Raw genomic sequence first — 26739 nt, forward strand, 5'->3', positions numbered from 1 at the left:
AGTCCTCTCAGAAAGCCTGTGTCCTGGCTAGGTCTGTCACAAACAGTATTTATAATTTAAAACTGCATGCAGGACACGGGACAAACCACTAGGGACAAAGGGGATGTGTAATTATTTGATACAGTACTGTAATCTGTAAGATTATAGTGTACTGGATCTATACTGTGTTTTTACTTTTAGAATTTGGTGCTGAACTCTGTCCCCGTGCTTCGTAACGCTTGCAGGGAACAGAGCTCGGCACAGTGAATCGAGCGAGACACGGAGGCTCGTAGATCACAGCGGGGAGACATCACAGGATCCTGGGGACAAGGTAAGTAACCTCTACATGGATCCTGCGATGCGATCCCGAGTCTGGCTCGGGGTTACCGCTTTTGGTACTGAAATCTCACCCCAAGCCAGACTCGGGAATACCGCCAGGGAGGTTAAGTCATATCTTCAACCTCTCACTCTCTACTGGCTTCTTCCCCAACCCTCTGAAATATGCACTAGTCACCCCCATACCAAAAAAAGCCTCAGACCTCACCAATCTTAACAACTTAAGACCCATCTCTTTACACCCTTTTGCCTCCAAACTGCTTGAACGTTTAGTCTACAACCGACTGAGCGACCCCCTCATTGAGAATAACCTTCTTGATCCCCTTCAGTCTGGATTTCGCCCACAGCACTCCACAGAAACTGCCCTCCTAAAACTCAAAACGACTTACTAACAACAAAACCAACGGTCATTATTCCATACTCTTACTCTTGGACCTTTCTGCTGCCTCTGATACAGTCAACCACCCCCTCCTCCTCAAAAAACTCAATTTACTTGGTCTCCATGGCTGCACTCACCGTTGGTTCAAACCTTACCTATCTCATCGCATCTTCAGTGTCACTTACAACTCCACTTCCTCTTCTCCAACTCCCCTTTCCGTTGGGCTCCCCCGAGGTTCTGTCCTTGGACCTCTACTATTCTCCATCTACACGTCCTCCCTGGGTCAGCTGATAGCCTCCCATGGCTTTCACTACCATTTATATGCTGATGACACCCCACTCTATCTCTCTGCCCCTCAGCTCACCCCATCAATCTCCTCACCCATCACCGATCTACTAACAGACATATCAGCCTGGATGTCACACCACTTCCTCAAACTGAATCTATCTAAAACCGAGCTCTTAATATTTCCTCCCCCACGTGCCCCTTCCCCTGACTTCTCTGTCAAGATCAATGGCACATCTATCAGTCCATCCCCACATGCCAGGGCACTAGGGGTATCTATGAGTAAGCACTGATTACAGTGCGAAACGCGTCAGTATTTTCCTGTACCCTGTTATTCTTTTGCTGTGGATTTTTTTATTTTGTTTTGATGTGACCCACGTTGTTTCACTTAAAGATGGCATTTCAAGTCTTTTTCCAGTGTGCAGCTATCCAGATTTTTGTCCTGCTTGTTTGCTCATGGTGTGTGTAATGGTCAGGACCTGGGGCTCATCAATAGGAGACAGAGCTTCAGTCCTCGAGGATTACTTTGGAGCGGTGGTTCATCCTTTCTAGCACTAGGGGTAACCTTAGACTCCGAACTGTCCTTTCAGACCCACATACAATCCCTGTCCAAATCATGCCGCCTTAGCCTCCGCAACATTTCCAGTATACGCCCCGTTTTAACTAACCTTTTTCCTCTTGTACCAAATTGTAATGTAACTGTAATGTCTGCCCACACATTGTAAAGCTCTGAGCAAACTGTTGGCGCTATATAAAACCTGTATAATAATGATAATAAAAAAATAATAATAATATTACCCTTCCACACTCCATACAAAACAAAATGCTATGACTTAGGAAACATTTTACATTGATCTCTATCACACTAAATGTCTATAGAATATATTTAGAGTCTCAAGCTAAGCGTTCTCCACATGTTAAGTCTCTGTGTTCCTCCAGCTTCTGGTCCAGAATCTTCTCACAATGGTCCTTCTCAGCTTGTTGCTGGCCTGGAAGATGACGGCGGCCTCCACCGATGGAGAAAATAATTGTAAATTCCCAAAAACTACTGACAGTGAGGGACTTGGAAAAAAATAAATCACTTGATACCCGCAGAAGAATGTGAAGATGAGAAGTAAGAAGAAGATTGTCCTCAGTGCAGTGACATGAGCCTGAAGATTTGGACGTGTTGATCCAGAGTCGTTATTCTTCACCCTCCAGACGTGTCTGAGCAGAAAGGAGGAAGTGAGGACCAGGCACAGAAGACTAAGGCAGAATGGAAGGATGACACCTAGGGCGTTTACAGCCACATAATAGGAAAACACTAAACTGATAACAGAAACATTTGTACTGTTCACAGAAGACTGGATAAGACTTCCTGCATTTAAAGCCCAAAAGTCCAGGGCACTCACCATGAACACCCCAAGTGCTGTCAGGAATAGAAGGTGACTCAGGAAATTGGACACAATTCTCTTTATCCAGATGAAGAACCCATAGCTGAGATTGGTGATGGTGGTACAGTAATGAGCCGAGAGCCAGAAGGTCAACCAGAAGTTGTAATAGATTAGGAAGTAAATTGATGTTTCCATCAATACAGATAATTGTGAAATAGTAAAGATTTCCAGAGAAAAGACAAAGATCATTCCCTTTATACTCAGCACACACTGGAGGAGAAGATTCACAATCCCCTTAGCCAGGAAGATCACATCGGTGGGACTCAACTTCCCTTTCTTTCTGATGATGTCCAGGTTACCCATCACAATACAAGTGTAAGAAGGGATTGCCAAGCCGAATCCCAAGACTGTAGAGACTAAAATGGATAAGAAGAGCGGATGTATCATGCTGAGGTTTGGTGTGATCTCCGGACAGAGATGACGGGACACGTCCAGTGATAGCAGACAGAATGATATATTTAGAGCTGGAAATATTTAAATAGTCTTCAGAGATCCGTCTCATGATTGACTTTGCATAAATGGGATGGATTTCATTGCAATGCCGACATGTAAAGCACGGAGCAACCCGTGTAATACAATCTCTGACTCATTTCCATTATACTGAAATGATTAAATTTAGAACTGGCAGCTTTATGTCTCTTATTGACTATTATATACACTCAGTACTATGACTATTATATACACTCAGTACTATGAATATTATATACACTCAGTACTATGAATATTATATACCCACAGCACTATCACTATTATATACACTCAGTACTATGACTATTATATACACTCAGCACTATGACTATTATATACACTCAGCACTATGACTATTATATACACTCAGCACTATGACTATTATATACACTCAGTATTATGACTATTATATACACTCAGGACTATGACTATTATATACACTCAGTACTATGAATATTATATACACTCAGCACTATCACTATTATATACACTCAGTACTATGAATATTATATACCCACAGCACTATCACTATTATATACACTCAGTACTATGACTATTATATACACTCAGCACTATGACTATTATATACACTCAGCACTATGACTATTATATACACTCAGCACTATGACTATTATATACACTCAGCACTATGACTATTATATACACTCAGCACTATGACTATTATATACACTCAGTATTATGACTATTATATACACTCAGGACTATGACTATTATATACACTCAGTACTAGGGATGAGCTTCGTGTTCGAGTCGAACGCATGTTCGACTCGAACATTGGCTGTTCGTCCGTTCGGCGAAATCCGAACTCATGGTCCGTTCGCGTCAAAATTCGTGTGGCGCGCGGGGACCACAATGCACTGCGGTGGCGCAGTGCATTGCTGGCTCATGATTGGCCAAGCATGCACTGTGACCCCGCATGCTTGGCCAATCGCAGCGCCAGCAGCGAGGAGAGCCATGATTGGCCACAGGCAGGATGCCTGTGGCCAATCATAGCTCAGGCTGTGTAGTGCACACCCCACATTATATAAGGCCGCCTTTGAGGCGGCCTCGTGTAGTGTGTTGGCATCTGAAGCAGTGGGTGTTCTGTGTACCTTCAACACAGTTACACACCAATCGTTTTTGGCTGATTTCCTATCTTGCTCTTGTGTAGTGGTTATTGTCTGTGCCCTGACCGCAGTATACACCAATATATTCACCTCACCTATATAGCTAGTGATCTAGCTTTAATAATAGAGCTTGCAGTCAGTAGTGTCAGGAGATAGTGCGTGCTGTCTGCGTGCTCTGTACCCAGTACATACCGCTATAATCCACCTACATAGCTCTTCTCTATTTGAGCCCAATTGTCATCTGCAGGAGTTATTGGAAGTTGTGTGTGCTTCCAGCACAGCACAGTATACATCTGTATATACCCCTTTATCTCTGCTGTTCTATAAAAAAGGCATCTGCAGGAGTTAGTGGGTGTTGTGTGCCTCCAGCTCAATATAAACTACCCAACTACTGTTTTACCCAACTCCCTTCAGGCCATTACCATGTCTGGAAGGCCAGCAAGGAGAGGCAGACAGGCGCGAGCCGATAAAAGAGGGCAAGCAGGCTCTGTGTCTAGAGACAACAGTGCTGGTCATGGACGCGGTGCATTGTCATCAGCACGTGGCCATGGGACACGCTTGTCCTTCTTTTCTGCAGCTGGACATGTTGAACCGCAACATGCCAACGACTTGGTAGAGTGGATGACCAAGCCCTCTTCATCCTCCTCATCCTCTCTCACCCAGTCTCAGGGTAGTAGCAAAGCAGCTGCCAACGCATCGTCTTCCCTCCTCTCAATGTCATCATCAGTGACTCCTTCCCTAGACCCACCACGTCCTCCTGAGGAGTCTCCTGAACTCTTTGAGCACAGTGTTGGGTACATGCTCCAGGAGGATGCCCAGTGTTTGGTGGGCTCTGATGATGACACTCAGCTAGAGGAAGGCAGTAGCGTGAGCGCAGAGAGAGGGGATGCTCAAGAAGGACAGCAATCTGGCAGTCATGTTCCACAAGCTGCAGCATACTGCCAGGTTTGCTACAGCGATGAAGAGGGAGGGGATGATGAGGGCACTGACTCCACGTGGGTGCCTGGAAGGAGGGAGGAGGAGGAGGAGGAGGAGGAGGAGGCACATGTCCAACGAGGCAGGATGCCCTCCGGGGGCCAGCTTAGGGGCAGCACACCGACTGAATCACACCGCAGAGCTCCGCCTGCGCAGATCGCTTCCTCTGCGCGTTATTCTAATAGTTCTTTGGTGTGGCCTTTTTTGAGACGAGTGCATCAGATCGCACCGCTGCTATTTGCAACATATGTCTCAAGCGTATCTCACGTGGCCAAAACATCAGCCGCTTGGGCACCACATGCTTGACCAGACATATGTTGACCTGCCATGCAGCTCGTTGGCAAGCGTTCCTCAGAGACCCACACCAAAGAACAAAGCGGACCTCTCCTTGCTCCTCATCAGCTGGCATCTCCAACCCCACTAGACCTTCAGTCCTCTCTGAAACCTGCTCTGAGAGGAATGAAGGTGTAGAATTAGGTGTGTCACAGCCAAGTGCTTCCGGGAACTCTGCTAGTGGTACATCCACGTCCGATTATAGCAGGCAAATGTCCCTGCCCCAGCTGCTGGACCGGCGGAAGAAGTTTACTCCCAGCCATCCACATGCCCAGCGGTTGAATGCTAGCTTGGCTAAATTGCTAGCACTTCAACTGCTGCCTTTTCAGTTGGTAGACTCGGCCCCCTTCCGTGAGTTTGTACAATGTGCGGTTCCTCAGTGGCAGGTCCCCAAACGCCACTTTTTCTCACGGAAGGCGATTCCGGCTCTCTACCGGCATGTGGAAGGCAATGTCCTTGCCTCGCTGGACAGGGCGGTCAGCGGTAAGGTGCATATTACCGCTGACTCATGGTCCAGCAGGCATGGACAGGGATGTTACCTGTCTTTCACGGCCCATTGGGTCACTCTTCTGGCTGCTGGGAAGGATGCAGGACAAGGTGCAGTAGTGTTGAAGGTTGTTCCGCCACCACGCCTCCAAAATGCTACTATTGGTTGTGACACACCTCTCTCCTCCACCCCCTCCTCTTCTTCTTCCTCCATGGCCTCTTCCAGTGCTCTGTCCTCAGAACCAGCGGTGCTCCGTAGGCGTTCCAGGGGCTACGCAAGTACGCAGGCAAAACGATGCCATGCCGTGCTTGCGCTGGTTTGTTTGGGGGACAGGAGCCACACTGGGGCGGATGTTTTGTCAGCTCTGCAGGGGCAGGCCGAGAGGTGGTTGATGCCACGCCAGCTTAAGCCAGGAATGGTGGTTTGCGACAATGGCACCAACCTCCTCTCCGCCCTCCGACAGGGACAACTGACCCATGTGCCCTGTGTAGCTCACGTCCTTAACCTGGTGGTGCAGCGGTTCTTGGGCAGGTACCCCGGCTTACAGGATGTCCTGAAGCAGGCCAGGAAAGTCTGTGTGCATTTCCGCCGATCATTTAATGCCTGTCCTCGGCTGGCTGAGCTCCAAAAGGAGTTGAACCTGCCCAAGAACCGCCTTATATGTGACATGCCCACCAGATGGAACTCAACATTGGCCATGCTGCAGCGGCTGCACACGCAGCAGAGGGCCATCAATGAGTACCTGTGTGACTACGGCACCAGGACAGGGTCAGGGGAGCTTGGTTTTTTCTCACCACGCCAGTGGTGCATGATCAGGGATGCATGCACTGTCCTGTCACCGTTTGAGGAGGCCACAAGGATGGTGAGCAGTGACAGTGCATGCATCAGTGACACTGTACCTCTTGTCCACCTCTTGGAGCATACGCTGCGTGGAATAATGGACAGGGCACTTGAGGCAGAACAGAGGCAGGAAGAGGAGGACTTCCTTGCCTCTCAAGGCCCCCTTTATCCAGACAGAGTTCCTGCTGTGCCACCCATCACACAGGAAGAGGGTGAGGAGGAGGAAGAGGAGGAGGAGGATGATTGTGTCAGCATGGAGGTGGAGGCTGGCACTCAGCATCAGCAGCAGCAGTCTTATAGGGATGATTTACAGTCCCAAGAAACACGTGGACTTGTACGTGGCTGGGAGGAGGTAGCTGCGGATCATGTTGTCCTTAGTGACCCAGAGGACTCCGGACCGAATGCCTCAGCTAACCTACGCTGCATGGCCTCCCTGATCCTGCAAAGCCTGCGGAAGGATCCTCGTATTCTTCGGATCAAGGAGAGGGACCATTACTGGCTGGCCACTCTCCTTGATCCACGGTACAAGGGTAAGGTTGCCGACCTTATCTTGCCATCACAGAGGGAGCAGAGGATGAGACATCTCCGGGAGGCCTTGCAGAAAGGTCTGTGCAACGCGTTTCCATAGACTGGGAGGTTACAAACTCCTGGTCCTGGACAACGTGCTGCTGAGGCATCGGTCAGAAGGAGCGGTGGAGAAGGTGGCCGTCTGACTGATGCTTTCAGACAATTTTTTAGTCCACAGCCTCAAGGTATGATCGGTTCCAGCAACCATCGCCAGCGTCTAATTTACATGGTGCAGGAATACCTAGGGGCAAGGTCAGACTTGGACACCTTTCCCACCGAAAATCCTCTGGCTTACTGGGTCTTGAGGATGGATCACTGGCCAGAGCTTGCACAGTATGCAATTGAGCTACTGGCCTGTCCTGCATCCAGCGTTCTTTCGGAACGCACCTTCAGTGCTGCTGGTGGCTTTGTTACCGATCACAGGGTGCGCCTGTCCACCGAATCAGTTGATCGACTGACCTTCATCAAGATGAATCAGTCTTGGATCACCCACAGCTACCAAGCACCTGAAGCTGATGTAACCGAATAATTTTTTTTGAAATACCACATCCCTTCAAGACTGCCTATGCTGATGCTGAGTGACTGTCCTGTTATGTTGATTGTCTATCCTCTTCCTCCTCCGCTGATATGTTGGAAGAACATTTTTGGTTCTGGGTGATGCCAGCAGCCCAATTTTTCTGCCCCTGTTTAACAGGGGCGTTTAATTACAATTTTTGATGCAATGCTTTGCAGCAGGGCTAATTCCTGCAATAAAACTAGAGTATATGGCAGAGGTTGCAGTGTCGTGGCACCAGCACCAGTGCCTAAGGCCCAATTTTTCTGCCCCTGTTTAACAGGGGCGTGTAATTACAATTCTTGATATAATATTTCACAGGAGGGCCCCTTCCTGTGCCCACCCAGAGTAACGGTGAGGACTTATAGTGTTGTGGCACCAGCACCACAACCACCAAAGGTCAATTTTTCTACCACTGTTCAACAATGGCATGTAATTACAATTCTTGATATAATCGTTCACAGCAGGGCGCTCCAGCGCCCACCAAGAGTCACTTTCAGGGCTTGCAATGTTGTGGCAAAACCAACACCTTGTTCCGCCATTTCTGCAGAGCATATAGGGCAGGCCCCTACTTTCAAACATCCAATTTACAAACATCTCCTACTTGCAAATGGAAGGAGACAACAGCAAGTGAGATGAAAAAAGATGGACGACAAAACAAATTATACAGGGGTGATAACCCTTCCCTATGTTTTCCAAAAAGCTTTAAAATAGTTTTTTTGACTGGAGCTACACTTTAAAAATGTACCAGTTCAAAATTACAAACAGATTCAACTTAACACAACAAACCTACATAGTCCCTGTCTTGTTTGCATCGCCTGTATACTGCTGTTCTGAGTATATAGGGCCTGGGGGCCACACGCATTTCCTTTTTTTAATATGGGTACGGGGTTCCCCTTAATATGCGTACAAGACCCAAATAGGCTGGTAATGGGCAGGGAGGGCTACCCATGCCATTTTTCTGAATGATTTTCAACCATATTGCAGGAACCAGATATAACATTAAAACCGCAAGCAGTTTTAAATGGTGTTATTTCCGTTTAATGTCATTTTGTGCAGGGACTGTTCTAAACACGGGAAACACGTGGCACTTCACAGGCATACTACAGACACCCCCCAGGCACCATATTTAAAGGAATATTTCACTTTTTTTTCACTTTAATCGTCATTAAAATCAGTGTTCCCGCCAAAACTGCCATTTTTAAAACTTTTTTTTGCATTGACCCATGTCCCCTGAGGCAGGAGTCAGGTCCCCAAACCCTTTTTAGGACAATACCTTGCATATTAGCCGTTAAAATTAGCACTTTCCATTTCGAACGTTCGAGTCCCATAGACTTCAATGGGGTTCTAACGTTCGTAACGAACGCAGGGTCCGTTCGAAAGTTCTGGTGCGAACCGAACCGGGGGGTGTTCGGCTCATCCCTACTCAGTACTATGACTATTATATACACTCAGTACTATGACTATTATATACACTCAGTACTATGACTATTATATACACTCAGCACTATGACTATTATATACACTCAGCACTATGACTATTATATACACTCAGCACTATGACTATTATATGCACTCAGTACTAGTGATGGACGAACTTCCGACGGGACGTTTCGCGAATGCAGACCGCGAACGCGGCCGATAGTTCACGAACCGGAACGTTCGTGGCGGGCCCCATTGACTTCAATGGGAGGCGAACTTCGCAAACCTACAGGTCAAATTTGCAGCCACAAAATAATTAATAGCTGTGCAAACATAGTCCCACCACATGGCCAATGACATAACACATGTATGAGGTGAATCTGGGATCGAAAACTACAAGCAATCTTTTTTTATATGGGAAATTGTTGTGACAATTCAGGACTGTGGAGCGCATGAAGGCAATGGAGGAGAGGGAAGGTCAGGGACCAGGGTAGGCAAAGAAGAGGGTGCAGGAGATGATCACCAGCAGCGTGACATAGAGCACTGACACCTGCACCGTGATAGAGTGATCTGACAGCAGCACCGTGATACAGAGCACTGACATCAGCAGCGTGACATAAAGCACTCACACCAGCACCGTGATATACAGCACTGACACCTGCACCGTGATAGAGTCATCTGACAGCAGCACCGTGATAGAGAGCACTGACATCAGCAGCGTGACATTCAGCAATGACACCTGCACTGTGATAGAGTCATCTGACAACAGCACCGTGATAGAGAGCACTGACATCAGCAGCGTGACATAAAGCACTAACACCAGCACCGTGATATACAGCACTGACAGCAGCACCGTGATAGAGAGCACTGACATCAGCACCATGACATAAAGCACTCACACCAGCACCATGATATACAGCACTGACAGCAGCACTGTGATAGAGAGCACTGACATCAGCAGCGTGACATAAAGCACTCACACCAGCACCGTGATATACAGCACTGACAGCAGCACCGTGATAGAGAGCACTGACATCAGCAGCGTGACATAAAGCACTCACACCAGCACCGTGATTTACAGCACTGACAGCAGCACCCTGATAGAGAGCACTGACATCAGCAGCGTGACATAAAGCACTCACACCAGCACCGAGATATACAGCACTGACAGCAGCACCGTGACAGAGAGCACTGACATCAGCACCGTGAGGAAGTCAGCACAGCACAGGGATGGTGGGAGCCCCTCATAATGAGCATAGCACAGGGATGGTAGGAGCACCTCAAAATATGCACAGCAGAGGTACAGCCCCAGGAGGAAGTCAGCACAGCACAGGGATGGTGGGATCCCCTCATAATATGCACAGCAGAGGTACAGCCCCAGGAGGATGTCAGCACAGCACAGGGATGGTGGGAGCCCCTCATAATAAGCAGCCCCAGGAGGAAGTCAGCACAGCACAGGGATGGTGGGAGCCCCTCATAATAAGCAGCCCCAGTAGAAATATGACACCGCTCAACCTCTTCAAAGAGGAGGGTACGGGCATATAGCACGGTGTGCTTTCTTTGGACAAGGAAGTGAGCCAAATGAAGAAAGAAGGTCTCTGTGCTCGATTAAAAAAATTGTTTATAGACATTTACATGGTCTAAGGGTCACATGTGTTGAATTCCTCCGAGATCCATGCCTCATTCATTTTTAGAAACGTGAGGTAGTTAACACTGTCGTGAGCTAGGCGAGTACGCTTATCGGTCACAATCCCCCCTGCTGCGCTGAACGTCCTTTCGGACAGGACACTGGACGAGGGGCAAGCCAACAGTTCCATTGCAAATTGGGAAAGCTCTGGCCAGAGGTCAAGCCTGCCCACCCAGCAGTCCAGGGGTTCATCACTCCTCAGAGCGCCCACATCGGCCGTTAATCCGATGTAGTCGGACACCTGACGGTCTAGGCGTTCCCTGATGCTGGATCCGGATGACACCTGTCGATAGGTCGGCTGAAAGAATGACCTCATATCCGAAGTCACCAACACATCTTCAAACCGGCCTCTTCTTGCAGGCGCTGTTGGATTGGTACCCGCAACTCCTTCTCTGGGAGTGGGAATTGCTCCTCTGCCAGCGCACGCAAAAGCAGAATGCAGCATTTCTCGAAGCAAGGCCTGGAAGTGCTGCATTCTGACAGCCCTCTGTGATGGCGATAACATTTCCGCCATTTTGTGTTTGTACCGGGGGTCTAAGTACGTTGCCACCCAGTACTGGTCCTTGACCCTTATGCTTTTTATACGGGGGTCCCTATTAAAACACTGGAGCATGAAGGCCCCCATTTGCACTAAAGTGGAAGCGGTATGGTGGCCTGGCTCCTGCTCATCATCCAGGATAATGTCGTCCTCTTCATTTTCCTCTCCCCATCCACGCACAACAGGGATCCCAGAAAGGTTTAAAGCATGCACTTCTTGCTCCTCCTCATGCGCCCCGGCACCATCCTCCTCTGACTCCTCTTCAGACTCCTGTTGTTGACTTGTCTCAGATAGAGTAGCCCCCCTGGGAATTCATCCAGCATTGCGACTTCCTCATCTTCCCGCTCCTGCTCCTCCACAGCTTGATCAATGACACGACGCAATGCACGCTCCATAAAGAAGGCATAAGGTACGATGTCACTGATGCCGCCATGGCTGCGACTGACCAGTTTGGTGATCTCCTCAAATGGGCGCAGAAGTCTGCATGCGTCGCGCATGAGCAGCCACTGGCGCGGTGAAAAAAACAAAAAGAGTCCATACAGGTAGACGTTAACTGCACGTTTCTGCTGGAGCAGCCTATCAAGCATATAGAAGGTTGAGTTCCATCGCGTCGGGAAATCGCAAATAAGACATCTGACCGGCAGATTGTGTCACCGCTGAATGTCAGCAAGGCGAGCCATGGCCGTGTAAGATCTTCTGAAATGGGCCGAGATTTTCCTTGCCTGCCGCAAGATGTCCTAGACCCCAGGGTATTTGACAACGAATCGCTGCACGACCAAGTTTAAGACGTGTGCCGTGCATGGCACGTGCGTGATTTTGCCCTGTTTCAATGCGCTAAGCAGATTGGTACCGTTGTCACACACCACTTTACCAACTGTCAAATTGAGCGGTGTTAGCCACTGATCTGCCTGTGAACGCAAAGCTGAAAGGAGTGCCGGGCCAGTGTGGCTCTTGGCTTCCAGGCACAACAGACGCAGCACGGCATGGCAACGTCTCACCTGGCATGTCGAATAGGTTCTGGGGAGCTTGGGCAGCGCAGCGGAAGAGACGCTAGCAGCGGAAAAGGAGGAGTCAGCCGAGGAGGAGAGGGGGGAGGATGGAGTAGGAGGAGGAGGAGAAGAAGAGTCAGCCCTGCATGCAATCCGTGGCGGTAAAACCAAATCTACATGGGTGCCACGGGTTACATGCTTGACGGCCGTCAGAAGGTTCACCCAGTGGGCAGTAAAAGTGATATACCTTCCCTGCCCGTGTTTGCTAGACCACATGTCTGTGGTCAGATGTATCTTGGCACCGACACTGTGTGCCAGAGATACATTCACTTGCCGCTGAACATGGCCATATAGCTCTGGGATGCCCTTCTCTGAGAAATACTTCCTTCCTGGGACCTTCCATTGTGGTGTTCCAATGGCCACAAATTTGCGAAAGGCCTCCGAGTCCACCAGTTTATATGGCAGTAGTTGGCGGGCTATGAGTTCTGACAAGCCAGCCGTCAACCGTTGGGCAAGAGGGTTATCCGGCGTCATCATTTTTTTACGCTCGAACATAAGGCCCACGGAAGCCTGCCTTTTTGCAGAAAAACGTGAGCTTGGCGTGATGGAAGGTGGAGTGGAGGACAATTGTGAGGAGAGAGGAGAAGGAGAAGTAGAAGACGAGGCTGGACGGTGAGAGCCTGCAGTGTGGCTTTGTGTGTTCCGTTGCTCCCACTGGGCTCGGTGATGGCTGCTCATGTGCCTTCTTAAGGCGGTCATCCCTAGGTGAGTGTTGGGCTTACCGCGACTAATGCGTTGACTGCAAAGATTGCAGATGGCAACTCTATTGACAGCAGCGGACACGTTAAAAAAAGCCCACACTGCGGAGCCATGTGCCGGTGTCCTGGGAGCGCCAGATGTGACCGTACATGGTCGATGACTCGCTCCTGATACATTTGCAGTCTGCTTTGTCCCTCCTGTGCAATGTAAGTTATTCCTGCTTCTCCTCCCTATCTGCTGGTCCATATCTCCCTCTGATCTCCCCTCCTCTTCCTCTCTAGTGGGCACCCACGTGACATCACTAGACACGTCATCATCGACGTCACCTTCCCCACCGCTATAAGTAGAGATCTCGGAGTAGGCAGCAACACCGGGGACCAACCTCCTCCTTGGGCTGATCTGGGTACTGTCGTCAGACTGCTGAGTAGCGGTTGTTGCTACCTCCTCTTCCTGATCCAATACCAAGAGTGGCTGCGCATCAGAAAAGTCCTCTTGATATGGATCGGAAAATAATTCCTGTGACTCAAGCGGAAGGTATGTGGTGGTGGTGTTGTTGGTGGTAGTGTCTTTGGGGTGCACATAGCAGAGAGTAAAGAAGAGGGTGCAGATCGAGAGGATGAGGAGGGTGCAGAAGAGTAAGGCTGAGCGAGCCATTCAACCAAGTCTGGTGCGTCCTTTAAAGTAATTGAACGCACCTTCTGCAACTTCCCACTTTGGCTCAAGCCTGTTGCTCCTGCCCTACCCCTACCACTCCTGCGGAAGGGCCTGCCTCTTCCTCTGCCTGTCATTTTTTAAATGACCCTGTGAGAAAACTCTCAGTCCCTATACCAATGAAGGACTGCTGCAGTATAGGGCAGCGGTCAGCAGTAGTGCACCTCAGCCCTATGTACTGTGGACCTATACCAGTCCTTATAGAATAGCAGACTGTACCTCACTCAACCCTGTGTACTGTAGCACCCTAGACAGACCTAGTTACCATTCCTTATAAGGAGCTTTGTGGACCAAGTAGGTTGTGTGTGAGTGATTAGCAGACTGTACGTCAGTCCCTATACCGATGAAGGACTGCTGCAGAATAGGGCAGCGGTCAGCAGTAGTGCACCTCAACCCTATGTACTGTGGACCGATACCAGTCCTTATAGAATAGCAGACTGTACCTCACTCAACCCTATGTACTGTAGCACCCTATACCTTACCAGTCCTTATAAGGACTTTTGTGGACCAAGTAGGTTGTGTGTGATTGATTAGCAGACTGTACTTCAGTCCCTATACCGATGAAGGACTGCTGCAGTATAGGGCAGTGGTCAGCAGTAGTGCACCTCAACCCTATGTATTGTGGACCTATACCAGTCCTTATAGAATAGCAGACTGTACCTCACTCAACCCTATGTACTGTAGCACCCTAGACAGACCAAGTTACCAGTCCTGATAAAGAGCTTTGTGGAACAAGTGAGTTGTGAATGATTAGCAGACTGCAGCAGAAGGGCAGCATTCAAGTATAATATTCTTTCTATATTTGGAAGAAAGAATATTATACGTGTACAAGCCTATTACCATACCACTGATACCAGTCCTGAAAAGAACCTTTGTGGAACTAATAGTAACAGCTACTGTTTAAACTGACCCTCACTGCCTGACACACTGCTTCCTGCCTGTCCCTATATAAACTGTCAAAACAGAGGCTGCTGGAACAATAACTGGTTACTGGAATAGCACTTTTGTGGACCTGATAGTAACAGCTAATGATTAAACTGACTGTCCCTGCAGCACACACCGTCCTGTCCCTTTCTCTACACTGACAAAAGACACTCAGGCTGCTGCAACAATCAGTAGCACAGCAAACCTATATACACCTAACACCTATACCAGTCCTGAAAAGAACTTTTGTGTACCAAATAGCTAGCGATTTGGGTCACTGTAATCTCTCCCTGCTCCACACAGCAACCTCTCCCTATAGTGACAGAAGAAAGAATGTAAAATGGCCGCCGGATTGGGTGTATTTATAGGTTAGGGGGAATGTCCAAGTGTCCATGTGCTGTAATGTCTCAATTGGCTGTCCTGTACCCCATGATGGATGTGTCATCATAGGTCAAAGTTCTTTTACACAATAAACGCGGAAGTCCGCCGGGCGAACGGCGCCAATAGTCCGCCGAAAGGGCGGACGGCGAACAGCCGAAATTCGCCGCGAAACGACCGCTGAGCGAACTGTTCGGCCATCACTACTCAGTACTATGACTATTATATATACTCAGCACTATGACTATTATATACACTCAGCACTATGACTATTATATACACTCAGCACTATGATTATTATATAAACTCAGCACTATGACTATTATATACACTCAGTACTATGACTATTATATACACTCAGCACTATGACTATTATATACACTCAGCATTATGACTATTATATACACTCAGTATTATGACTATTATATACACTCAGTATTATGACTATTATATACACTCAGCACTATGATTATTATATACACTCAGCACTATGACTATTATATATACTCAGCACTATGACTATTATATACACTCAGCATTATGACTATTATATACACTCAGTACTATGATTATTATATACACTCAGCACTATGACTATTATATACACTCAGTACTATGACTATTATATACACTCAGTACTATGACTATTATATACACTCAGCACTATGACTATTATATACACTCAGTACTATGACTATTATATACACTCAGTACTATGACTATTATATACACTCAGCATTATGACTATTATATACACTCAGTATTATGACTATTATATACACTCAGTACTATGATTATTATATACACTCAGCACTATGACTATTATATACACTCAGTACTATGACTATTATATACACTCAGTACTATGATTATTATATACACTCAGCACTATGACTATTATATACACTCAGTACTATGACTATTATATACACTCAGCATTATGACTATTATATACACTCAGTATTATGACTATTATATACACTCAGCACTATGACTATTATATACACTCAGCACTATGACTATTATATACACTCAGTATTATGACTATTATATACACTCAGTACTATGATTATTATATACACTCAGCACTATGACTATTATATACACTCAGCATTATGACTATTATATACACTCAGCACTATGACTATTATATACACTCAGTACTATGACTATTATATACACTCAGCACTATGACTATTATATACACTCAGTACTATGACTATTATATACACTCAGCACTATGACTATTATATACACTCAGTACTATGACTATTATATACACTCAGCACTATGACTATTATATACACTCAGCACTATGACTATTATATACACTCAGTACTATGACTATTATATACACTCAGCACTATGAAAATTATATTCTCTCATGAGAAGGGATGAGGATGGAATGGGAGAGAGGAAAGAGAAGGGAATGGGAGAGCAGGAGGAGGAGGGAATTGGAGAGGGGGAGGAGGAGGGAATGGGAGAGGAGAGGGGATGGGAGAGGGGAGGAAATGGGAGAGGGGGAGGCAGAAGGGAATGGGGAGGGGAAGGAGGAGGAAATGGGAGAAAGGAGGGAGAAGGGAATGGGGGAGGGTGGAGGGAATGGGGGAGGAGAAGGAGGAGGGAATGGGAGAGGGAATGGGAGAGGGGAGGGAGGAGGGAATGGGGGAGGGGAAGGAGGAGGGAATGGGAGAGGGGGAGGAGGAAGGAATGGGAGAGGAGAGGGGATGGGAGAGGGGAGGAAATGGGAGAGGGGGAGGCAGAAGGGAATGGGGAGGGGAAGGAGGAGGAAATGGGAGAAAGGAGGGAGGAGGGAATGGGGGAGGGTGGAGGGAATGGGGGAGGAGAAGGAGGAGGGAATGGGACAGGGAATGGGAGAGGGGAGGGAGGAGGGAATGGGGGAGGGGAAGGAGGAGGGAATGGGAGAGGGGAAGGAGGAAGGAATGGGAGAAAGGAGGGAGGAGGGAATGGGAGAGGGCAGGGAATGGGAGAGGAGAGGGTGGAGGGAATGGGGGAGGGGAAGGAGGAGGGAATGGGAGATGGGAGGAAGGAGGGAATTGGAGAAGGGAGGAGAAGGGAATGGGAGAAGGCAGATGGAGAGAATAGGAAAGAGGAAGGAGGAAGGAATCGAAGAAGGGAGGGAGGAGGGAATGGGGAGGGGAAGGAGGAGGGAATGGGGGAGGGGAAGGAGGATGGAGTGGGAGAGGGGAAGGAGGAGGGAATGGGGGAGGGGAAGGAGGATGGAGTGGAAGAGGGGATGGAGGAGGGAATGGGGGAGGGGAAGGAGAGCACGGGGTAAGACAGGGTACTGAGCTCTAGCACTACGGTACTAACACAGAGAACAAGTTCTTAGTCACACTTGCACAGTACATTTTTGGGTCTATTGGCCATTGTGACCTCTTAGTTACAAACTGTTTTGTCTGTAGGGCTTTTCTAACAAGCATTTTCTCCATATCCAATTGAGTGTTGAAGTCGGCAATGGTGGCAGAACTGGAGGGGGTATTGGAGGTTTTCCACAATCCGGTTATGTTTAATTTGGCTGTAAAAAGTAAGTGAATGATAGCGCCTCTGGATCCAGGAGGGTATTTTTCTTTGCCTAAATGGAGTAAAGCTAGTGTGGAGCTTGGAGTGGAAGTCACTCCGGAGATTGAGGAGATCAGAACAAAAATGTGTTTTCAGAAGGAGCTGAAGGACTTGAAAAACCACAAGATGTGGGCAACAGCTGGGTGAACTGCCAGGGTACATTTTAGATCGTTTGTAGAGTGTGAGGTACCACCTGTGAAGGGTTTTCTGAAAAGATTCCCAATGGTTAGTTCAGTGGGAGGCTAGGTGTCATTCCCCCTGAACAATGGTGGCTGGCCGGCTGCCACCATGGAGATCGCGTACATGCTGATTGGCTCCTGCTGTGTCCAATGAAAGCGGGAGCAGGTCAATGGCGGCGCACACACCCAACCAAGACTGACTGAGACCACAAACAACACACAGGTACGTTGTTTCACACATCCGGGCCACCCTGATGCAGTAAACATGCGGTGGGCGGTTTGGAATTAGTCACTGGGGTTCACCCCAAATTCTTCAGGTGTAGTATGTATATTATAAAAAAAATCAAGGAAAAATAGTGTGAGCCCCCCCCCCCCCACATTTTTATGGGTGGGGGTGGGGGTGGAGGTAGTGGCGGCTGGGGCTCAATTTTTTTGGGGGGAGCAAACAAACTAAAAAATTCTGAAAAGTACTGAAAAAAACATCAAATGCAGCCACTGTGCCCATCAAATGCAACCACTGTGCCCATCAAATGCAGCCACTGTGCCCATCAAATGCAACCACTGTGCCCATCAAATGCAGCCACTGTGCCCATGAAATTCAGCCACTGTGCCCATCAAATGCAACCACTCTTACCCCACCGGCTGCTTTTAATCAGCACCCCCCGCCTTGCCCACCTGCCCACCTACTCACTCATTGTCTGACCAGCACTTACCCCAGCTTGGTGGTGGTTCAGGCAGCAGGTGAGCTGTGGGTCAGTCGGCGGCTCCTGTGTCTTCCGTGCTTCCACCCTGCATCTCCTCTTTCCTCTTGCTAGCCGTCCACTAGGATCGCCTGTCCTTTCAGCCAATCAGGTGATGGGAATGAGACCCGTGCTTCCTGATTGGCAGAGAGGAGGTTCAGTGTTAGAAAAGTGAATATTAATTTGCTTATCTAACACACCTGGGTGGGCTCCGAACGCAATGCCCTGTGCCACGAGCCCACCATATTTTGAAGCCTATTAGAGCCTATGGCTCTAATCATGTGCTTAACCCCCCCCCCCCGTACTCTGTAATTCATGCACTCAGAGTCCTGAATAGGGGGTGGCCTCCGTGGCCGTGGATAGATTCATGCAATGCACAATGACTCTATCCATTGCTCATATAGGGGATGGCGTGGAGAGAGGGGGCCGTGCCCACAAGTCGTTAATGGATGGGCCGCCACTGGGTGGAGGGGCTTCTCAGAATCTGGAATTCCACTTAAACAAAAAAGACTCATCAAGACACCCCCCTAACCTATGTGATGGAGTGGGGAGTACAGAGCCGCACCACAGAACATCATGGAGACCACAAGTGGCTGTTTTGGCACACATTATACAGACGTGGCTCACTGTTGTCACCATCAGGAGACCCACCCTGAGAAATGTCATGCAGAAGGATCAGAGGAAGCGAATCATCTCCTATGAAGCCTGATGAGATGTTATCAAACACCAAATCTCTTCTTACATGGCTTACAAATGTATTTATGTATTATTATTTTATATCTCTTTATATCTGTAGTATTATTTTATATCTCTTTATATCTGTAGTATTATTTTATATCTCTTTATATCTGTAGTATTATTTTATATCACTTTATATCTGTAGTATTATTTTATATCTCTTTATATCTGTAGTATTATTTTATATCTCTTTATATCTGTAGTATTATTTTATATCACTTTATATCTGTAGTATTATTTTATATCTCTTTATATCTGTAGTATTATTTTATATCTCTTTATATCTGTAGTATTATTTTATATCTCTTTATATCTGTAGTATTATTTTATATCTCTTTATATCTGTAGTATTATTTTATATCTCTTTATATCTGTAGTATTATATTATCCAGCTTATCTCTGTAGAAGTTTAACAATGAAATAGGTGGAGGAACTCGTTATAAACATGAAGTTTTCTCGGCTGTCCTCATCCCATAATGACACAATCCATACACACCTCACATTTGGGAATTTTTTTTATTATACAATAATGAGAGATCAATAAAAAAAAATCACCACTTCTAAAAATGTATAAACTTGTACTATATACAAAGATTAACAAAAAAATAAATGTCTTTTGAACTTTTAAAAGCATTTGACAAAGTATTACAGATATGATGTTAAATGAATAATAAAGGCTTTTTTTTTTTTTTTTGCGTTGGTTTAAAATAACAAACATGTTATACTCAACTGGTCTGTAATGGCTTTGCACAGAGTAGCCCCGATCCTCCTCTTCTTGGGTCCCCTGCCCTCATTTCTTCCCCTCCGCTGAGTGCATTGCAAGCCACTTGCTAAGGGGGTGTTTGTGCATGCTCGCTCCCGAGCCCCATTCTGAGTATCCATATGACACACAAATACACTCCCACCCCACTGGTTCTGACTGGCAGCAGCCGGAGTCCTCCACTCGGGGGAGGTGTGTGGAAGGAATCGGGCACAGAGGTGTCTCTGGGTTTTTTGAGGCTTTAGACAAAATGTAGACATGAGGCCCCAATCATGTCCATAATGGGAAAAAAGTTCAAGCAAGAAAAATGGCTGCAGAAAGTTGCATGGATCCAGCACTCAGGTGATCAGTGCCACTTCCAGGGCACCTACCTCACCCATCAGATATAGGCAACCAATACAACATATGGGACCCAGCAAGGTGACAACCCCTCCAAGAATTACCCCATGTTGCCTTGGAAGAATGGGAAGGGGGAGTCACTGAGTCATTCCACATCCACAGAGGAAGGAGAGTGGGGGGATCCCAGCACAGCGCAGAGAGAGAGGGGGAGGGGAGAGAGAGAGGGGGAGGGGAGAGAGGGGGAGAGATAGGGGGAGAGAGACAGCAAGAGAGAGAGGGAGAGAGAGAGAGGGGGAGGGGAGAGAAAGAGAGAGAGGGAGGGGTGGGGAGAGAGAGAGGGGGAGGGGAGAGAAAGAGAGAGAAGGAGAGAGAGAGAGAGAGAGGGGGAGGGGAGAGAAAGAGAGAGAGGGGGAGGGGAGAGAGGGAGGGGGAGGGGAGGGGAGAGAGAGAGAGGGAGGGGAGAGAAAGAGAGAGAGGGGGAGAGAGACAGATAGCTGAGGGCAGGGCCACCCGGTGATGTAAAAAGCTGACCCCGCTCCCCTCTGACGCTACGGGGACCCCCTCTGTTTGAAGGAATGCCTGTGATTGATTAGTCGATTGTGAAACCACCAGGCTCTATTGTTATATGAATAAAGATGGCTCCCAGGATCAGGGCGGTTGGTCGAGCGATGGAGCTGAGGATGTAAGGGGACGGTGACTATGTCTGTTTACTTGGGGAAATACGGGAGACCGGGGTTGATTGAGATGCATTATACCAAAAGGCTGAAAGGGCGCTTAATAGCGCAGGAGACATGGATTACACATGGCATATAGAGAAATCTCCACATCACAACCCTGGCACACCTCAGAGCCAACCTCAACCTCGCTGCCCAACCCGATCATTAACAAGAGGAAAGCTTTCTGCCCCCTTATACAAGACTTTCAAGAATTGAATCTTCTTAAAGGGTTTGTGAACCCATTTGTCTAAGTCTATGTCAGTCCCTCTATTAGAGCCTGGCATAGCACACTGTGTAAAGCATTTTTAAAAGCGTTTCGTGTAAATACAGATTTTGAGCTGTCTGCAGGCCGGTCACATGACTCACAGCCGCTTTCCAGCTCCGATGGATTGCTTCTGCAGGAGGGGACGTGATCTCCCTCTGATGTCAGCCGAGGAGATCACATGACTACTCGGCTCCACCCACAGAAGCCTTGTCTGGTAGCTGTAAAACTACTGTACATGATGGACACTGGTAGGCTGTACATAATGGATACTGGTAGGCTGTACATAATGGACACTGGTAGGCTATATATGATGGGCACTGGTAGGCTGTACATAACGGGCACTGGTAGGCTGTATATGACGGGCACTGGTAGGCTGTACATGATGGGCACTGGTAGGCTGTATATGACGGGCACTGGTAGGCTGTACATGATGGGCACTGGTAGGCTGTATATGACGGGTACTGGTAGGCTGTATATGACGGGCACTGGTAGGCTGTACATGACGGGCACTGGTAGGCTGTATATGACGGGCACTGGTAGGCTGTACATGATGGACACTGGTAGGCTGTATATGACAGGCACTGGTAGGCTGTATATGACGGGTACTGGTAGGCTGTATATGACGGGCACTGGTAGGCTGTATATGACGGGCACTGGTAGGCTGTACATGATGGGCATTGGTAGGCTGTACATGATGGGCACTGGTAGCATTTCCCACCCTAGGCTTATACTGGAGCCAATATGTCTTCCAAGTTTTATGTAGTAAAATGAGGTGCCCGGCTTATACTCGAGTATATCGAAAAAAATCACTGCTCCAGGCTGTATGGATTTAAAAAAAAAATGTTTGCATTGGTATATATTCTCCAGGGAAATGTCCCCCCCCCCCCCCCCATGCCTTTTTTGTGACAGCTACTTACATATTAACCCAGAAAATTTGTTTTTTTAATCATTTGACAATTTTAGCTCCCATTGATTTCAATGAGGCTTAGGTTTCACATCTGAATATTTTTAAAGTTTGCAGAACTCCTGCCAAAACAAACATGGGGTAGTTTAGATCATCACTGCTTATCAATAGGAAAGTTGAGCCTGGGACAATACACACATCCACCTTGATGAAATTACCTTCACATCAGAGGTTCCCCCATTCCACCAGATCCCCCCATCACATCAGAGGTTCCCCCATTCCACCAGATCCCCCATCACATCAGAGGTTCCCCCATTCCACCAGATCCCCCCATCACATCAGAGGTTCCCCCATTCCACCAGATCCCCCATCACATCAGAGGTTCCCCCATTCCACCAGATCCCCCCATCACATCAGAGGTTCCCCCATTCCACCAGATCCCCCATCACATCAGAGGTTCCCCCATTCCACCAGATCCCACCATCACATCAGAGGTTCCCCCATTCCACCAGATCCCCCATCACATCAGAGGTTCCCCCATTCCACCAGATCCCACCATCACATCAGAGGTTCCCCCATTCCACCAGATCCCACCATCACATCAGAGGTTCCCCCATTCCACCAGATCCCCCATCACATCAGAGGTTCCCCCATTCCACCAGATCCCCCATCACATCAGAGGTTTCCCCATTCCACCAGATCCCACCATCACATCAGAGGTTCCCCCATTCCACCAGATCCCCCCATCACATCAGAGGTTCCCCCATTCCACCAGAGCCCCTCATCACATCAGAGGCACCCCCATTCCACCAGAGCTCCCCATCACATCAAAGGTACCCCCATTCCACCAGAGCCCCCAATCACATCAGAGTTCCCCCATTACACCAGAGCTCCCCATCACATCAGAGGTTCCCCCATTCCACCAGATCCCCCATCACATCAGAGGTTCCCCCATTCCACCAGATCCCACCATCACATCAGAGGTTCCCCCATTCCACCAGATCCCCCATCACATTAGAGGTTCCCCCATTCCACCAGATCCCACCATCACATCAGAGGTTCCCCCATTCCACCAGATCCCACCATCACATCAGAGGTTCCCCCATTCCACCAGATCCCCCATCACATCAGAGGTTCCCCCATTACACCAGATCCCCCATCACATCAGAGGTTCCCCCATTCCACCAGATCCCACCATCACATCAGAGGTTCCCCCATTCCACCAGATCCCACCATCACATCAGAGGTTCCCCTATTCCACCAGAGCCCCTCATCACATCAGAGGCACCCCCATTCCACCAGAGCTCCCCATCACATCAAAGGTACCCCCATTCCACCAGAGCCCCCAATCACATCAGAGTTCCCCCATTACACCAGAGCACCCCATCACATCAGAGGTTCCCCCATTCCACCAGATCCCACCATCACATCAGAGTTCCCCCATTACACCAGAGCACCCCATCACATCAGAGGTACCCCCATTCCACCAGAGCCCCCCATCACATCAGATGTCCCCCTTATACCAGAATTCTCCCATTCTATCAGAGCCCCCATCACACCAGAGAACCCCCATTACACCAAATGTCCTCTATTCTATCATCTATCTGGTGTTGTATGTAAGAAGAGCACGCAGTGTCTTTGAAAGTCGATTTTTGGGAAAGTTGATCTTCCTACAAATTCACCATTGGACTTCACAGTTTTTGGGACTCATTTAGCACAAGCACTTTCTTCTGAATATTATTTATTAATGATCATCATCCACTTATATTTTCTCGATTATATTTATAATTCAAATGTCTATTTGATTATTTAAATGTGGTTTTGGGTGTTTATGTTTATTTAACACTAGGAATAAGGTTCTTCCATTCCAAGGATTTATATGGTGATACGTATAATTTTTTACTTTTGTCTTTATCATAGCGCTACACATTTTATTTTTCCTTATTTTTCCTATACGTGTTACAGATGCGCCACTTTACAGGCACACTAAGGAGACCCCCCAGGTACGATATTTAAAGTAATTTTTTATTTTTATTGTTTCACTTTAAGCATCATTAAAATCACTGCTCCTTTAAAAAGCTATTCTTTTTTATTTTTTATTGCATTGATACATGTCCCCCAGGGCAGTACCCAGACCCCCCCCCCATACCCCTTTTTATGGCCAATTACTTCCATATAAGCCTTCAAAATGGGAACTTTTGATTTCTCATATTTTGTTCCCATAGAGTTCAATGAAGTTTGCGGTCCCCCCCTCCCGCCGCCCTCCGGTGCTTCTACCAACTCACCGTTTCCACCGGTGAGTCGGTCACAGGAACCGTCAGCCCCAGCAAGTTACCATAGAGATTTCCGGCGGACTAGATCGTCCCCGGAGTCTCTATGATCGTTCGGAGGCCGGGCGCAATGTTATGACGTCACGCCCGGCCTCTGTATTCAAATTAACGGTGCCGATCTGGCAGGGAAGCCAGGATCAGTTTTTTTTTTTTTTTATTCTTCCCAGCCTAGAGGTGAGATGTGGGGTCTTATTGACCCCCCATATCTCACTGTAAATATGTCCGATCGTGCCATATTCCTATTACAAGGGATGTTTACATTTCTTGTAATAGGAATAAAAGTCATCCATTTTTTTTTTTTTAAGTGTAAAACTAAAAAAAATAAAATAAAATTAACAATAAAAAAAAAAATTAAAAATTAAAGCGCCCCTGTCCCCCTGAGCTCGCACACAGAAGCGAACGCATACGTAAGTCCCGCCCACATATGAAAACGGTGTTCAAACCCCACATGTGAGGTATCGCCGCGAACGTTAGAGTGAGAGCAATAATTCTAGCCCTAGACCTCCTCTGTAACCCAAAATAGGTAACCAGTAAAAAAATGTAAAGCTTCGCCTATGGGGATTTTTAAATCCCAAAGTTTGGCGCCATTCCATGAGCGCGTGCAATTTTGAAGCGTGACATGTTGGGTATCTATTTATTCGGCGTATCCTCCTCTTTCACATTATGCAAAAAAATTGGGCTAACTTTACTGTTTTTTTTTTTTTTAAGCATGAAACAGTTTTTTTTTCTGAAAAAAAACGTGTTCGAAAAATTGCTGCGCAAATACCGTGCGAGATAAAAAGTTGCAACAAGCGCCATGGTATTCTCTAGGGGTCTTTGCTAAAAAAAACATATATAATGTTTGGGGGTTCTATGTAATTTTCTAGCAAAAAAATTACGAATTTTACATGTAGGAGAGAAATGTCAGAATTGGCCTGGATGCGAAGTGTCTATACCTAAATGATGAGCTGTTCCTATCTGTATGGCTCTGACCTTTCTGCTCTCTTGCTGTGTCTTGTAGTGAGCCTTGGTGTGAGAAGTTCATTCTGTGTTCCTGTGTTCCTCCTATGCAATCCTGCCTAATTGTTAATACCCCCACCCAAATTCAGTATAAAAGGCCTTACCTAGGGGATGTACAGGCTGGGGTTGCATTGGCAACTATCATCTTGGATAAAGTATTCATATTGGATGAAGTATTGCACTTCCGCTCAGCACTTCAGCGATTGCACAAAGAGAAAATACACAACAGACTTCTGCAGAACATTAAACAGACTACAGGTGACCGGATTCTCCAGACTTTTCACCTCTCATCCCGGCTTCCTCTCAATCTCACCCCTCTGTATCTGTATCATGAACTCCCTACTTTTCCTTCTCACAGTTCTCACATCCTCTCTCCTTAAATTCTCTCCCCCCCCCCCTCACAGCTTATAAATATATATATATATATCACCCTCACTCCTGTCTTCACCTTATTACTGCACTCATCAGCTCCTGCTAATTCTGAACCCATATACCAATAAAGCCTGCAGGCCACTGGGACGTGTCCCCCCACATAAGTCACACTCCCATATCACCTCTCTCACCCTTCTTCTTCTCCTAACTTCTGGAGATATTTCCCCAAATCCTGGACCCCAATCATTTACCTTCAGCCCACATACCCGGCACAACCCATCCTCTGCTAGCAGCCGCAATCCACACAATCTCATTTCTATTCCTCTTCAGCCTAGAGCCAGCCTCCCCTTCTCCTGTGCCCTTTGGAATGCCCGCTCTGTTTGTAACAAACTCCCCACCGTCCATGACCCATTTATCACTAACTCCCTGAACCTACTTGCAATTACTGAGACCTGGATTCAAGAATCTGACCTTCCTTCTCCCGCTTCTCTCTCCTATGGTGGCCTCCTGTGGACTCTCCCAGGCCTATTGGACGGAAAGGAGGTGGTGTTGGAATCCTCCTATCCCCTCAAAGCACTTTTCAGGTTCTTCATCCACCCCCCTCTCTGTCCCTCTCTTCATTTGAAGCTCACTGTATTCGTCTG

General features: G+C 47.5%; 1 protein-coding gene across 1 annotated transcript; it reads right to left on the reverse strand.

Annotated features, from left to right (window-relative positions):
* Positions 1–1896: 1896 nt before the first annotated feature.
* LOC143925241 (taste receptor type 2 member 7-like) lies at positions 1897–2799 on the reverse strand. The gene has a single exon (XM_077449834.1). The coding sequence runs from the start codon at positions 2797–2799 to the stop codon at positions 1897–1899; it is 903 nt and encodes a 300-aa protein (XP_077305960.1).
* Positions 2800–26739: the final 23940 nt, after the last annotated feature.

This window comes from Lithobates pipiens, unplaced genomic scaffold, assembly GCF_037356315.1.
Source record: "Lithobates pipiens isolate NorthernLeopardFrog02 unplaced genomic scaffold, aLitPip1_a1.2 Scaffold_22, whole genome shotgun sequence".
Classification (NCBI taxonomy): Eukaryota; Metazoa; Chordata; class Amphibia; order Anura; family Ranidae; genus Lithobates; species Lithobates pipiens.